The sequence below is a fragment of the Phlebotomus papatasi genome, chromosome 2 (genome assembly GCF_024763615.1).
Source record: "Phlebotomus papatasi isolate M1 chromosome 2, Ppap_2.1, whole genome shotgun sequence".
Lineage (NCBI taxonomy): Eukaryota > Metazoa > Arthropoda > Insecta > Diptera > Psychodidae > Phlebotomus > Phlebotomus papatasi.
Window position 1 is genome coordinate 15,822,578 of NC_077223.1, and position 17,206 is coordinate 15,839,783.

The 17,206-nt window shown below is 34.8% G+C and overlaps 1 protein-coding gene across 6 annotated transcripts; it reads right to left on the minus strand.

Annotated features, from left to right (window-relative positions):
- Positions 1-2,937: 2,937 nt before the first annotated feature.
- LOC129802782 (TGF-beta-activated kinase 1 and MAP3K7-binding protein 3) lies at positions 2,938-15,793 on the minus strand. 6 transcript variants are annotated; one of them, XM_055848863.1, is made up of 6 exons: positions 15,373-15,793; positions 14,750-15,032; positions 11,028-11,427; positions 10,566-10,964; positions 3,444-3,659; positions 2,938-3,381 (listed from the first exon to the last, which is right to left on the minus strand). In XM_055848863.1, the coding sequence occupies exons 3-6, from the start codon at positions 11,365-11,367 to the stop codon at positions 3,029-3,031; spliced, it is 1,308 nt and encodes a 435-aa protein (XP_055704838.1). In that variant the 5' UTR covers positions 11,368-11,427; positions 14,750-15,032; positions 15,373-15,793; the 3' UTR covers positions 2,938-3,028. The 6 variants fall into 6 exon arrangements, with proteins under 6 accessions (XP_055704838.1, XP_055704843.1, XP_055704842.1 ...); XM_055848868.1 differs by having other exon boundaries at positions 2,938-3,336; positions 15,373-15,791; XM_055848867.1 differs by having other exon boundaries at positions 15,349-15,791.
- Between the last annotated feature and the right edge of the window lie 1,413 nt (positions 15,794-17,206).

Sequence of the window (17,206 nt, forward strand, 5' to 3'; positions counted from 1 at the left end):
TTCTACCCCAACCCACTGTACCCCGACCCTTACTATATCCAAATGGACCGGACTCTATCTCTAATGTTTATTAACCGATTTCAATGAACTTTTCTTTTCTTTTGTCGGCCTTCCCCACTGAGACTATTTAAAATAGAAAATGACCATTGATAAGCCCAGATAAGCTTATGGTAGCTGAGATTCTTTACAGGCGACCTCGAAATGCGTGCAACTTGTAAGTTCAATTAGAACTGTAAATATGATGAAATAACGTAATTCAGAACCTACTTCAAATGAGAATACGGTTTTTTTTTCGATAAAAACAGTAGGGGAGACCGGGGTAGAATAGCCACTAAATGAAATTTTTCATTGCGTATAATTTGTATAAAAAATATTTGTATGAGGCTGATATATATTTCGATGAATAGGAAGGGAAGTATATATTTAGAATAAAAAGTGGTTTGCTCAATATTCATTCGAAGGCAAACTATAAACTACCACTATCTAATACTATAGGGTAACGTGTGGTATTTCTGGATAATGTGCTTTTCGGGACATACTATCTGTATTTTGGGACACATCAAAAATCCTATAAAAATGTTCTAGGGGAGACTGGGGCACATGTAACCATTTTCGATACATGCGAATTTGAGGTGATTTTCCAAGGACACCGTGATTTTTTGGAAAATATTTCTTAGCTCATATTTTACCCTTGGGTATAGGCAATTCGTCGAGGGTAATGCGGATGCTGGAAAACAATTGAGTTTTCCATAAAAATAAAATTTGTGTCACTGTGCATTTTTCTCTTTTCACAAAATACCTGGGGTAGAAGTAACCACTTTCTGGGGAGAAAGTAAACACCTTTTTTCCCACCCTTGAAATTAACTTTGCACCACTTTCGATTATTTTAATTACTTAAGAGATATATAAAGACTGTATATTTTTCAAAAAATCACGACACTTTTTACAAAGAATAATTAAAATAGCAAAAAAAACTAAAAGCATGCATATCAAAGACATTTTTCAATGGATTTTCCGGATTTTCCCCATATTTTGACATCATGTGACTTTTTATTGAACACAGCGCCACCTTTTTTTCGTAATCTATGAATTATAGATATTTCGCATGAAGGTCAATTTCCCGCTCTTTTACCTACTCATTTTGTGAAATTGAAATTGCCTGTTTACATCTACCCCAAATGCTGTTTTCTGACCAATTATTAATTCTTTCAAAAAAATGAGAATATCAATTTCTCTAGTAAATGCATTAATATAATCCTAAAAGATGTAGGAAAGAACTGGTATTGCTACATTTCGATTATTTTACACAATTTTTAATTTCCAGGTGGAAATCCAAATGATCAAAATAATCGAAATATCAACATTTTCAGGAAAATGATTTTTATTTTTAAAGTATATTAGGATTTTATTGACCAATTTATCTGTGGACATACATCCCCATGGTATCTATGAATGCTTATGGGTTTTATCCTCTGGAGTCTTAAAATTAATGAAAAAAAATCACAGTGTTTACAACTACCCCAGATTACTACTGCCCCAGTTCCCCCTATATGGAATATTAAGCTTTTTACGTATCAGATAAACATAAAACTTCTGAAATTTTATTTGATTTAAAGCCTGAAATACGCGTGAATTGTGAGTGTTACATTTCACTTTTTACAAGACCTTCAATGTGGTCGATTTTGCAGATGTCAACACAAACAGTGCTTAGTTTTTTTCGATTTAGGTCACTTTAAAAGTGAAATTTAAACAAAATTTTTATAAATGAGTGAAGTTTAGAACTTCTACTTAAGGGTAAATAATCACGCTCGGTGAAATTTATTTGCATAATAGCGACTTTTGTCTGTCCTGAAATACCCAACTGTCCCGAAATATTACCAATTTTACTTCTTTACATTTTTTGCTATTTTGTATAAAAATCATGCATTTTTCAACATTTTTCGATAAGAATCTTACTCTGGATAGCGTAAGGAACATAAATATTTGTATCAACAAAGAAAAAAATTATTTGAGAAGTCGTTAAGCTGTTTGAAACTTGAAAGTGATAAAAAGTGTCCCGAAATACCACACGTTACCCTACGTGGCTAATTCTACCCCGGTCTCCCTTACTAAATTCAATATTTTTTTTATTTATATTTATGTCACAATCGTATTTGATTGATTGCGTTTCAGATAGAGGGCTACATTAACCCACGTATACGATTTTTCGCATATTTCTACAGAAATTTACATTAAAGCAAAGTTTTCTTTAGAAATATGCGAAAAATCGTAGATCAATATTGTCCTATCTCGCCCTAAATCGAAAATCTATTCGTATTGATAAGTTCTAACACTAAACCTACCGACCGTTTTTGGTTGTTTTTCGGTCAAATGAAGAACCGCGATAGGGTAGGATAAGGATACTCAACAAATTTGTCTTGGAAAAGAGCAAAAAAAAATAAAACTTAAACACTGAAAAACCAGTGTTAATGAAAAACTCTTACTTGGAGCAGATCCTAAATTAGACTACCCTATTCTCCCCCCTCTATGTCAGATCAAATTTTAAAAAATTACTGTGTGAAGGAGGAGGCTCAAAAGCAATCCAATAGTGGCGCTGTAATTTAATAAAATCTAAAGCCTTTTAATATTAAAAAATGATAAAGCAAAAAAATTAAATATTGCAAAATAAACTTGGGCAAAACAGAATTTCCTCAAACCTGAAGAATTTTGATGTCACAGAATTGAGGAGGGAAGGATTTTTTAACAATCTGTATTTATTAGAATTCTGGGGTGATATATTTTGCAGTTTAAAATGAAAATGAGAGAGCTTGAGAATCTCTTGGAAGTTCCTGGATATTTTCTGTAGCCCCTGTTGTTTATTTTTGTCACACAATACACAAAAAAGAAGGAAGAAATAAAATGTCTGTTTTGGATGAACTCAAATAAAAGACTGTTTAGTCTCAATCTCACTCTCACTTTATTGCAGGAAGTTCTTTTTGTATCGTACTCAGACGAAAAGATAAAGAAAATAATCACAATGTGTTGTCCATTAGAGGAGGCTCCCATTGACACTCTCGTGGTAGCTACTGTTGAAGCCGGCCATCTGGAAGACGTGCGTGGAGTGTGTTGGAGCTGCTGAGTTGAATCTCGGCATATCACACTGCTCACAGTTGTCCATTAGGGGATGATTGCCAAAAGTGCACATACAGCAAGTCCATGTTCCATCTTGCGTGCCCATGGACAGTCCATTGGGACGTCCCGAAAGCACCTGCAAATGGTGATTGATGACAGACTGACTTGTAGACTGGGATATTCTCGTTGAACGACTCCGTCGAACTTGGGCTGGTAGTTTTTGGCCTGTGTAGATGTTATCGTAAAATGCCTCATTTGTCTCACCCAGAACTGCAATGAAAAGTCCTTGAGAACAATTCTAGAGCGGTTTTCAGGGTTTATATCGCACTCACCATATGGCCCGTATTTCTCCACAGCTCTTGCCATTCTCTCACAGTCGCAACGCAATTGGGTGATCTCCTGAAGGACTCTCTGGGAACTCTCGGCAGAAAAGGGTTCACGCAGTATCTCAAGACTCCTCTGCATCTTCACCAATCGCTTCTGATCATTCATAAATTCATTCTGGAGGGCACTCTTGATCCGAAGTTGATTGTTTACGCTTCTGTCCTCTGAGGAATATCCAACGAATAAGGTAAGAAAAAATATGATTAAAAACTTGAGATAGTGATATGCCTAGATCAGTTTATTAATCCTGTTCAGTTATCATTGAGTAAGTTTAACCTCTTCCTGATCAGCGACCCCTCTTCCTTTAATGCTAACATATACAATAGAATTTCCTGAAGTTTGGAATGATCTGAGGGACGTTGTTGACTAGGAATTCCCCTACATCACAAATGACTCGTAATTTGTATGTCCTAATCTCCTAGTCAAGAGTAGTGGTTCCAACGACGGTTAACCGCTTTCGAAAAACCGGTTAATCGCCTTATTTTCGGGACGATTTCAAAACCGGTTTTTAGAGATGAAACCGGTTTAAAACCGTGTCTTTATAAAAATTTTAATATTTCTTTTAAGCTTATGTTTATTTCTTGAAATCAAGATACACTGCAAAATATTTCCATGACTTTAGAAGGGAATCTGAAGTGCAATATGATTCTAAGTGTAATATGTAGTATGGTTGTATGTTAATAATATATGAAGGATAGTAGTAATGAGTTTCCTGTATGTTTCTTCCATTATTGAAAAGAATTATTTGCTTAAAGGTTATTGGGAATTATTTCAGGACTTCTTCACTTGAAAATATTTCATCTTAAATCTCAGTTAAATATTTAGCAGACTAAAAAATCAATTATATACTGAGAAAATATTTGTAAAAGATTTAGTACAATCTTGTAAAATATTGTTTTATGTGGAAAAGTAACAAGATGTATACCTCTCCCTGTCATCATGAAGACTTTTATTAAATGTTGCTATCTGTTAACTGCATATTCTTATTAGATCCTAATTCATCAAGATTGTTACACAAGATTCTTGTAAAATTTTTATCAAAATCTGGTATTTATTAGTTTCTCAACCAATGAAATAAAAAACAACATAGGTTTCCTTATATTTTATTTCTTTTTTTTCAAATTGCCTCTGGGATTTTTCTATGAAATAATTTGTGAATTTGTGTAAATTATAATCATGATTTTCATGATATATAATAACAAAAATTATGCATCGGTATGTTTTCTATAATGATCTAAAAATTTGACTTTATTTAGAAACCATTCCCAATCGAAAAATCTGGATTTTTTGTGTTGAAAACAGAATGATTTTGACAATAATTTAACAAGATTTTACAAAACTTTATAGCGAATACTGGTAGCAAAAAATCTTGGTACTATCCTTCCTATATTCTTTTTTTTATATTTTTGCGAATATAATTTTTCTTCCACGATTCAAATTTTTTGAATTTAGGGGAAACTGGGGCACAACCAAACATGGGGTAACACCAGACACTAATTTTTATTTCTAAACTGCTTGGACTATCCCTATCATTTCTTCAGTGAACAAGCATCCCTATAGCGTCTATAAATTTCTATAGGGTAAGTGTGCCAAATTTCGGCATAGTTGCATGCAAGCGTCAAAGTCTCAAGTCTAAAATGTAATATTTTAAATACAAATTGATTTTTTTTATTCTTAATTTTGTAAGAGTGTTGCTCGGAACCTTGTAAAGAGTTTACCGTCTTTATTTACTCTAAAATCATTCTTAATACATTTTAAAATGAATAAAAATGTAGACATAGCTTTGGTGCCCTATTTCGGCCACCTTCATTCTCATAGTTCCTTGCCCTTCGGGAATTCTTCCAATATCTTTTTCACGTCATCTCGTTTGTCTAACCTACATTTCTTGTTATTCTTTTGCATTATATAATCTCTAGAGTACGTAAAAACTAAAAATTCATGGAAATTTGAAGAACAAAAAAGGTGGCCGAAATTGCAAGCTGGCTGGAATTTGGCACACATACCCTCTTGTCCTCTGAAGTCGAATATCTGATTAAAAAAACCTCAGTGTTTGGTGCTACGCCGTGTTTAGTGGTGCCCCGGTTTCCCCTAAGTTTAACAAGATTTATCTAGTCATAGGATTTTAAAAACAAAGAGGAAAACGAGAAAAACTTTTTCGGTTTGTTCGTTAAAACATTCTATATAAAATTCTTTTTTTTCATTTTTCTAGATCTAGAATAAAATTTTTAAGTATTTCCTAATTAAAGATTGTCAAAAATAATAACGTTTTTAAATTAATTTATTGTAAGAAAAGAAAATTGTATGAAAAAATGGTTAGTTTTAAGGAAAGCTACATTGCACAAGCTTTTCCACGGTGAAATATTATTGGAAAAACTCCCAGTAATTTTCCTGCGCTCTGAAATTTCGCGAACTATTTTAAATACAAAATGATGCAATAAAATAAATAAGTTCTAAAGTAATTGAAAAAAAATATATGTGTTAAATATTACTTCACAAGAAATTTCTGGATGATATTGGTGTCTGAGGACGAAATGTCCGCCTTGGCCATGTCAAAAACATATCCAAAAATGGAAAGGATCGATGATTTGGTTCTTGAGATATTTCCAAAAGAATGCTTTCTGGAGGAGGAGTGGGATGAGAGGCAAATGCGTGTGTTATTTCGATTCCTTAGATTGACTTTTGGGGCGTATTTAGAAAAATCAAAGTCGCTAACTTTGTCTCTTTGGTCAGAAAATTGATCAGAAGAAATTCTGCTCTTCTGAACAGATTATTAGCATGTGCAAGAAGAAGAGGTCGGACGTCTTTGAGATGCATGGATGAAATGTCCGCTAGGACACTCTCTAAAACATATCTAAAAATGAAATGCATCGATGGTCTGGTTCTTGAGATATTCCTAAAAGAGTGGTTTCTGGAGGGGAAGGATAGTCGTGGGAATGAAATTGAAGTGACATTTGGATTCCTTTGATCAACTTATGGGGGGATACTCAGAACATTCCAAGTCGATATCTTCATCAGTTTGTCCAGAAAATGGAATAGAAGGATTTCTGTAATTTTTTCCTTGCGTTTAACATTTCAAAATTCTTGCAAAAGTCGATGAATAAAAAAAAGTGAGATGTCCAAAAAAAAGTTTCTTCCACAAATTATACCCTTTGAGTTCCTCATATCCATTTTGGATGAGAAAAGGACATCGTACCTGGTCGAAAGCAATCACTGGAGAACCCGGTGGATTGCTAATCTTCTAACCGGTCACTGCTTAAACAAGCATCTGAATAGGACGGTCAGGACAGGTGTCCAATGTAACATAATGTGCAGAGGATGCAATCAAAATACGCGGACCGTTTTTTGATACCGCGGAGACGGGTATTTCTGGGTAAAGCAGTGCTGTATCATGAAAACTTATCAAAATTAACTCTTTCGTCTCCTTTGGGACTCTGGGTACCCATGGAAAAAAGAATTTTTTTAGACTACTTAGAATAGATAAAATTCCGATTCTTATGGATGATTACAAACTAGAAGGATGTCCAAATCTAGGATATTTTTTGCAGGATCCCAATTAACTCCTGAGCTAAGATATTTTTAGTCAAAAATCGTGAATTTTCGATTTTCTGCTTCCTTGCAGATATTGTGACTTTTTTGATATTTCTAGACCCGAATAAGGAAAAACCTCTCGGGGCCAATGAGTATGATAACTAACAATTACAGATTGCATAAATTCGAAAAACAATTCTTTCTTAAATTTTCAAAAAACTTGTTCAAACTTGATGGGTATTCTCGTCCCCAAGGATTTTGAGGTAAAAATGTAAGGTTATCCCGCCAATTGTTTTTTGACACGAACCCTATAAAAACATTTCAACATGGTGAGTTGGTGTGACAACTTGAGGTTATGATGTCTTCTAATTCGATCTGAAGGTCTTCCAAAAATATTTGACTGAATTGCGTGCTTTGATTTTCCATCAATTTGCCCCAAGAACAAGTACAGAAAAGGTAATATTAGTGATTTTCTCTTTTTCTTGTGTGTCTCGTAATATATTTTCTGGATTTTCTGTTTAGATTTTAGATGACAGCTTCAATGAAAGATTTTCATGGTGAAGAAACCTTTATAGTCTTTGTGGACAACAGCGATGATGAGGAGTGTTTTGGAGCATTTCAGGATAGAGAGCTCATCGAAATAGATGTCGGAGATGATGAAGAAATATCCCAGGAAAAGTTGAACCCAGATCTAGGCGAAACCATCCCCACTGTCGCGAAAAAGTCAAAAATCTGCATACTTTTTCCGGACAATAGCGATGATGAGGAGTGTTTTGCAGGATTTGATGAGAACGTGTTGATGGCAGAAGGCGTTAATGTGGCGGAAGCCGAAAGGGTATCTCAGGAAAACTTGATTACTTACAAAATACTTAACATTTTGCTTGCAAAAAACATATTTGCATGCGGCACCGTACAAAAAAATCGCAAAAATTTGCCAGAACTGAATCCAGATAAGAAGATGAAGAGAGGACACATTGATTGGCAGTGTTCAGGACGCATTGTATGTGTAAAGTGGATGGACAATCGCTCGGTCATGCTCCTCTCAAATTATATGTCGCCAACAGAAATGGTGAAGGTGCAGAGACGGCAGTCTGGGACATCACAGAAGCTGGAGCTAAATTGTCTGAAAATTGTCCACACTTACAATCAACACATGAATGGGGTGGATATCATGGACCAGAAAAAGTCATATTATGAGCAAGATAGAAAGTGCGCGGCAAAATTCTACCTAAAATTATTCTTTGATATTCTGGACATTGGTATAAACAACGCGTGCATCGTTTACAACGAAATGTCACAGGAGAAAGACATTGGAAGATCACTCACACTGCTGCAGTTCAGACAGGAAGTGGCTAGATGTCTCATTGGTGATTATAGGAGTAGGACACGAGCGCCTCCCACTATTAGACATTCTAATGAACTACTTCAACCCCTCCAGCACTGTCCAGTTTGGATAAAAATAAGAAGCCGGTGCCACCTGTGTTATACGAAAAATAAAGTAGACAGCAGGACCTTTTGTAAATGTGAAGCATGCGGAGTGTATCTATGCTTCAATTCAACACGCAACTGCTTCAAACAGCATCATGATCCAAAAAGTATGTAAAAGGTGAAAAGAAAAGAATGTTTGGTTACATTTGCTTTTATTTATCAACATGGGGTAAATTAAGCTAATTCAAAACCTGCTCCAAATGGAAACGCCATTGTCATCATGATAAATACAGTACTAAATAATTATATTTATATATTTTCTATACCACAGTTTCATTATTTAGTTAATTTTGCTCCAAATAAAGCGAAAATCCATTCATATTCACACATTTTAATTTGTTAATTTCTCAGAAAAATTAAAAGTGTTCCTTTTCACCATCGAATTTTTCTTCGATCGACCATGTTTTCCAATGAAAAACACAATGAGATGACTTTTGTTTATTTGTTTTGTTTAACATTTATATCATATTTCTGGCTAATTTTGGTTAAATTAAGTGTTAATCTTTATTGTTAATGGTACGTGAAGTTTTAAAATGAAATAATTACCTATTTCGTGAACAAAAAGGGTTTTTCTGAAATGTCTACAAATACTTCAATAGGAAACCCAGAAAATATGATTTTTTTGGAGAGATTTTCTTGTTGTTTTAGATGGGAAAGAAGAAAAGACAAGGAATAAGTACAAATCCTGTACTCAGGAGCAACTCAACAAGGTTTTGGAAGCCTTTCGTCGCGGTTTCACTTACACTTACAGTGTTTGTCTCCAATTAGAAACTTTCCCTTGTCTCCATTTGGATTTATTTGTTTCCAATAGAAGCATTTTACGCTCGCGTATTTTTCTTGTATTTAAGAAGCTTTTAAATTATATCTAAAGAATTTTCACAAAACAGTAACACTCTAGAAGAGTCAAGGAGCAAATTTATGTAATTCTCTTCAGAAAAAATATAAACTATGATGTGTTGAATCTTCTGTCAAAGTCAAAGCGTCTGGAAATAGTTTTGAATTAGGACATTTACCCTATTTTCTTTGTAAGTCGATACAGCGAGTTCAACGATTGTCCTTCTGAAGCTGTGAGTTTCTTATTTATGTAAAATTTCTGGTGAACAATATTTTCAGATTTGTCATTGATGCGAACGGATTATTCTGGACTTATCCATGGAGCAGTCCGACGAACCTTAGAATGTTCCCTCGAAAATTCCAAGCACAAGTGTTATTGGAGTGTCTTTTTTTACATTCTGACGGATTGTTTGACAGATAGAAGTGTGCTGATTTTCCTCGGGAAAATTTTTCCTGATAATGATGAATCCAGATTGTCCAGGAAGTGTTTTTTTGACTCTTGGGAAACTTTAATGTGTCTACAATAACATCGTGTTGAAAGAAATGTGTGTTAAAGTGTTATTGTGTGAAATATGTTGAGGTATCTGTTGGCAAGCAGGAATTTGGTGTCTTCTTGACCACTTCCTGGACATCCCACAAGATACTGGTCAATAATTCTTCTTGTTTTAGTGATCAACATTGTAAAGGAGTCATTTGACATGCAAAAATAATTCACAAAATTGATATTATTGGCTTTTGGAAAATTGAAGTTTGTCCAAGTTTCTATTTTTTGCGTTCATTTGGGGACGAGAGTTCCCATGAGTTTTCCAATTTCCCAGAGGCGGAGAAAATTCTTTCTCTACAAAAGTATCATATTTGACCAGTAAGACTTACAATAAAGTGAGTTTTACTGAAATTCGTTCGCTGGATATGTTGTGGTCCGGAAAGAGTTAAAGTCGCACAGTATAATGGTGTTTGTCAGAAAAACGGGCTGGTTTGAACCACCTTGCCCTGACCAGGAATTAATTTAATTGGGGATACATAATGGACCAAAATGGAGGCCAGAGTGTAGCGGTTCCGCAAGTTCTTGTTGAGCGACTTCTCTTTCTTATTGTTAACACACAAAATGAAAGTAATCTGAGGGAATTTGCGCAGGTATAATTAAGTAAGTTTTTACTGCATCCCTTTTCCTTAATAGTGACATAAAAAATGGAAATTACAACTAAAAAACAATAACTTACCGGGTATGGGACTGTGCGTGGGTGGTGGTAGAGGTGGCGATGGCGGTTCCAGGGGCGCTAGCGCCTGGACATTGTGAGTTGGTCGTGTTCGAACGGCACTTATGACCCCTCCATTGCGACCCACATTGATGTGCAGACGACTCTGATAGCCCTGTTCAGAATTCAGGGAACTACTGGAGTAGGTGATATTTGTGGCCTGTAGCAGCTCTACACTTCCATCTCCAGCTGAGTCTGGATCTTGACTGAAGTCTTTGAGATTAAACTTGACGGAAGTGTAACGTCTGGGTGCCTTTGGGGTCGTTGTTGGTGTATGTTCATCCGGAGACTCAAAGGCCTCCCTGGGCTCTCGAGGCGGGATTGTGATCTCAGTGGCAAAGCGGGACGTCTGTCGCGATAGCGCTGAAAAATTTTAAAATGCATAAAGATCCTTCTAGTCGTAGAAAGATCAGGTTCCGGACTAACCAGTGAGGGTGTCCGATGGGGAGCCAGCGGGTGGCGTTGGTGTAGAAGATGGGGCTTCCGCATATGATCGCTCAGTGATGTGAATTGTTGGAGAGATTGGCGGTCGTGGTGGTGGAGGTGGTCGAGGTGGCAGGTGACCAGGAACCAGTTGCGCCTGTGTAGCTTCCACGTGACGCTGCAGAAGGGCAACGCATGTGGCGCGATCCCCATTGCGCAGAACACATTCATTGACCACGTCGTCGGAAGCTGTGGGGAACTTCTGTTTCATCTCGTGGAACAATTGTTTGGTGCGAATGCTACTAGCGCACTGTGACACGTCCTTGCGCCCACTACTTTCCATCTTTGGCCATTTTTCGAATCCGTATTCAGCGACTCAGACAAGTTTTCTGTTTGGGATGGCCTTTTAAAGAATTTTATACTTAGAACCCTTAGAACTGAAAATTTCATAATGATGTTTAATATTAAAAGCTACTGATAAATCTAGGTGAGGTCATGCTAGGTGATAATCTTAATGACATATAACTCGGAATGTACGCTAAACAGAATTAGAATATAGTTGATGGACTAATGGTTTGAAGTAAAAATATAAATTCAATAACGTCCATCGCTGTCTTAGCTTTATGCCCTCCCTAGAGACACTTACGACTTAAGCCGAGGGACGACTTAGTGGAAAATGATGGAAATGTAGTTTAATTATTATTTCGAATATAATTACGCTACGCCAGGGGCATGACATTTCCTATGTTTCTAGCAAAACGAAAAAACTTTTGAGTTTATTAGCTGTTTTCTGTCATTGTAGAATGAATCAGCAAAAAATACTAATACAAAATAAAAGCCAATTTAATAACGAAGAGGCAACCGAAAATCCTAAATTGGCAACCAACGTAGTTTTGGAGATATCTTGCGAAATGTGTACGAAAACAGGGAAAAAATTACACTAAACCCGGTCGCATTTTTCAGAGCTAATGTCACCCGCCTGAGCTAAGCCGTCTCTCGGCTAATCCTCAGGTCTTTCGAGGCCCTAAGAGACACACAAAACGTTTCGTATTTAGTGATAACGCTAAAAATATTAAAATAGTAGAAAGCTAAAGGAAAAAAAATAATTCAAAACAACAATTCCAAGTCAGTTTACCGATATTGAAGTACGCGAAAGACGCGACAGATGAAATATTTAGACAGCCTGTGACTTCACGAAGACTAGAAAGGTTTGTGTGAAAAGCGCAACGTAATCAAAAAGGACAAAGTGAATTAAATGAATCAAATACCGTAATTAAAAGTTACAGAGAAGGGGTGCAACGAAACTTTGTCAGAAGAGAAAAAGAGCCGAAAACCGCAGGAGAAAAGAGGAAGGAGCAGAACATATACAACAAGTAGTAAAATGTTCTAAGGAAAAGAGTATTACTGTGTTCACGAAATGTCTATTACTATCTGTGTTTAATTCTGCCCCGGTCTCTCCTATTAGGCAAATGAGGTAATCATTCTACGTTAAAGAATCATTGAAAATAATTTCAAGATTCGTTGCTTTTGATTGATATTGAAAGAAATAGGGTAAATTAAGCTATTTCTAAACCTGCTCCAAATGGAAATTTTTCGCTACTCCAAATGGAAACGTTATTCTTCTCATGGTAAATACATTATTAAATCATTATATTTATATATTTTCTAAACCACAGTTTCATATTTTGTTAATTTTGCTCCAAATAAAGCGAAAATCCATTCATATTCACAAATTTTAATTTGTTAATTTCTCAGAAGAATTAAAAGTGTACCTTTTCACCATCGAATTTTTTATTGATCGACAATGTTTTCCAATGAAAAACACAATGAGGTGACTGTTGTTTATTCGTTTTGTTTAACATTTATGTCATATTTCGGGCTAATTTTAGTTAAATTAAGAGCTAATCTTTATTGTTAACGGTACGTGAAGTTTTCAAATGAAATAATTACATTATTTCGTGAACAAAAAGGATTTTTCTGAAGTGTCTGCAAGTGCTTCAATAGGAAACCCCGGAAATATGATTTTTTGGAGGGATTTTCTTATTATTTTAGATGGGAAAAGAGAAAAGACCAAGAATAAGTACAAATCCTGCACTCAAGAGCAACTCAACAAGGTTTTGGAGGCCTTTCGTCGCGGTTTCACTTCCACTGTTTGTCTCCAATTAGAAAATTTGCCTTGTCTCCATTTGGATTAATATGTTACCAATAGAAGCTTTTTGTACTTGTGTATTTTTCTTGCATTTAAGAAGTTTTCAAAATATATCTAAAGAATTTTCACTAAACAGTAACATTCTAGAAGAGTCAAGGAGCAAATATATGTAATTCTCTTCAGAAAAAAATTGAACTTAATGTGTAGAACCTTCTGTCAAAGTTAAAGCGTCTGGAAATGGTTTTGAATTAGGACATTTTTACCCTAGGGCTAAAAATTTCGATATTTTTTATTTTCTAAATTCCTTGTTCGATTTCTAAGACACTTACTACTTTGAAGAAGGTCTATGGAGGCTATATATAGAAAAAAATTTGAGCCGCTATCTCTTTTACCTTGGAAGATATTGAATTTTGAATTTTTCGATTTGTGACTTTTTGCCCCAGTCTCCCCTAAGCAGTTTCAAAAATATAATTTATTGTATTAATTATGCCAAATATTGTAGTCAATTCCAATAAAGCTATCCAAAAAATAAGTCGTGGCTCTTCAACACAGCACGTTAACAAGATGTTCGACTACCCCTGTTGTCACAGTTATTCTTGTAAAATCTTGTAAAATTATTTTCAACATTTTTTATTTATCAAAATTGACTATTTTTCGGTTGGGGTTTTTAAAGTTGTATTTAATAATTTTTTACAGAATACATACCGGAATACCGGCACATAAATTCTGTAAATTGTAAATAATTATGACGATGAAAATGAAAATGAGAATTTTTTGATTATTATTTTCCGGAAAATTGACAAAAATAATTTCCGAGAAAATATTCCAAGTTCATTTAACGAAATAAAAAGACAAAAATGCATGAAAATCTATCAATTTTCAGAGTTAATTGTTAATAAATGTTAATAAAAATCAGGGGTGACATGATAACTTATTTTCGATACTATCGACTGTCGATTCTGAAAAATTTAAACGATAGTAGAACTTCTGTAACTAATACAGATATTTATAAACAGTCACATCCTTTTAAAAATGTCACAATGAATGGCCCAGCAATACGTAAAAAGTCGACATTTTGAGAAAACTTTTACAAAAATCCTGTGTTACAATATTGATGGCATTAGGTTCTAACAAGATTTTACAAGAATTACTTAATTGCGACAGCCGCAATCAAGCATAATGAGAGAATAAATTGAATTGAATCCCTGGTGACAGGAGTAACGATACTTTTTACTTTTCCATGGATTAACTTTCTACAAGATTTTACAAGATTGTTTACAAGATATCTTTTTGGAGTAAGATTAATCTTTACGGCCTCTACACACTAGAGAAATTTATGTCCATATTAAAGAGAGAGAAATATTACAATGATAATCAATAAAATCCCCTAATCTTCGTTTTTTACGGCCTTCCGTAAAAATTATAAAAAGACAAAATGCTCTTGACAGTGCTTTTGGTCTGATAATAAAACAAAACCAACGAACCAATGTTATTATGGTGTATTATGTGAATTGATAAGAAATGAGCACTGAATTGATAAGAAAAAAAGCAAACAAAACAAATGAATTTAACTCACCTTTGTTATACGTTAGAATTCTTCACAATTTTACCGATGAACTGTTTGTGATTATGCCACCTTATTCTGTTCTCTAGATTTTTTTCTAGGATCTCTTTGGAGTGTTCTGAATTAGAAGATACTTCTTTTTTGTGGTTGTCCCCTCAATTTGATTTTGCCACAATTTTTTGGGGATGTTCCAAGGAGTCTCACGGATAGGAGACAATTGATTAGAGACCTCATCAATTTAAAAAGCCAATTTCGCGTGTATTCCTCCCCCAGATGTTTGTCAACAGACTTTTGCCTAAAAATACCATTGAAATGGCCACTGAATGCTTGGAAAAATCGCGGTATGTGTGAAAGAAATAAAGTGTGCTGGGAGTTGTTTTACTTTTTTTTGTCAGACTTGCTCTAGCTCAAGAATTTCGTGGATTTTCTCGCGAATTTTTGTGTCATTTTGATTTGTGTGATTGTGAGAGGGACAATGTGATAGAGTAAGATGGACAATGATGGTGTGACGACAATTACGAGAGGAGAAAAAGATGGACTTTTTTTCCTTTGACTTTGTTGGAGGGGGAAAGGGCGGAAGACGGGAGGTGTATGATGAAAAAACCACCCACTAGAATTGAGAGAGTGGAACTCACTATCTTCTCTCAATGACAAGTTGGAAAGTGCGCCACAGGAAAATTGCCTTATCAGCGCACGCAGACGCAGCTGGTGATGGTGAAGAGAATTGGACGATAAGCTGGATAACCGTGGGTGGTTGTTCTGCAGCAAATTTTCCGGTGGGAAAATCAAAAGGAAACTGCAATCGAGTACAAGGGTACTCGAACAATCTGTGAGAGAGGATTCAATGGATCTGTCTCTCATGCACTATTTTCACTTGATCGTTTGCTTTTCCGCAAGTGTTTCACCCACAAAACACATTCAACACTTCTGGAGGGAAATTTCACTCTATTTCTCAAGATTTTCTCCACGAAAATATGCTGGAAAATGTTCTTTTTTTGAGACTTGTTTTTTGCCTTTTCTCTCACTCTCTCTCTCTTTTCCAAAATAGAACTGTCAATGTCAGATGGCGCGCGCGATCAAAGCACTCTCATCGATTCTTCGATGTGATCATTCGAACAAAAAAGTGGAATTGCGGACAATTCATGGAAATTTCACTTTCTTTTCCTTTCTCCATTCTGAATCCAACTATCCAAGCATTCTTCAAGTTAGAAGCAGAAAGTTGATTCATATTGACACGGATTTCCTCTCTTAAAACAAGTATTGCTGTGATATGTATACCAGGGATAAGAAATGTGGCAATATCGAAGAAACCACGGCGCACACACGATTAAGGAACACAGCTAAGTAGAGAAGCCATATTTAAAAACAATATTGAAAAGGGAGAATACTTCTACAAGGACAAAGAAATGCTTTCTTATTCCTCAGAGTTTTTTTTTAAAGGTTTGTTTAACACATTCCTTGGAGATCGCTATAAGGTAAGAATTGTGCAATTGTATTGGCCAGTTTCAAGGAACTCATCTGAGAAAACTACAGCCATGTTTGATAGAGGAGGGTGGGGCAGTTAACGATGGGGCAGTTTCAATTTTTGCATATTCTTCTTATACTTTTGAAAGGAATGGGATAAAACCTTTATGTTATTGAATAGATAACTGAGACCCATGTTCATAAAAATAATTAATTTCGTGACGCTTCTCGTTTGAATTCTGTAATTGGTTTTATAAAACTGCATCAAAATGAAACATTTTGTAATATTTTATTTTCAACAATTTCTGAACAATTGCACTTATCTATCGAAGTAACATAATTGTATTAAATTACTAGTGGTTTTATGTTTATTATAAGGCATTTAGCGTTGAATAAAATCTAAGACGGTTCTGACAATTTTGATTTGAGTTCCGAAACTTCGCGAGGGGCAGTTTCATGCTAGCACACGGAGAAGTTTCCAGTATCTAACAATTTACTTTTTTTAATCAAAATTAACTTAAAATGATCACTGAAAACGTTTTGTAGCTGTTTTTGTCGATAAAGTTCGAAATTATGGAAAATAGTATTTCATAAAAGTTCATAAAAAAAATTAAAAAATAATCTTTCAGTGTTTTTTAAGTGCTTGAAAATGATAAATTTAATTGTTATAATATCTTTTCAGAATGCTTTCTGCAAGATATTGTAAATTTTTTTTAGTATTATAAAAATTCAAGACTTTAAACTAATATTATAAAACTGTTATACTAAATGTTCTAAGGCGATATAATGATCCAACAATGTACAGAATTGGCTTAGCACTACAAAAGACATTTCTTTCGTATAAAACTTCAAAGAAAATTGCTCAATTAATGAGAAATAGGCTTGAAAATCTTTGGCGATATTTTATTTTCTCTGTATGATTAATTAGTGTTAAAATTCTGTTATAAAGTTCTTGTTCGATTATATTTTTAGGTTTTAGAGTCTTAGAAGACTTCAAAATAATAA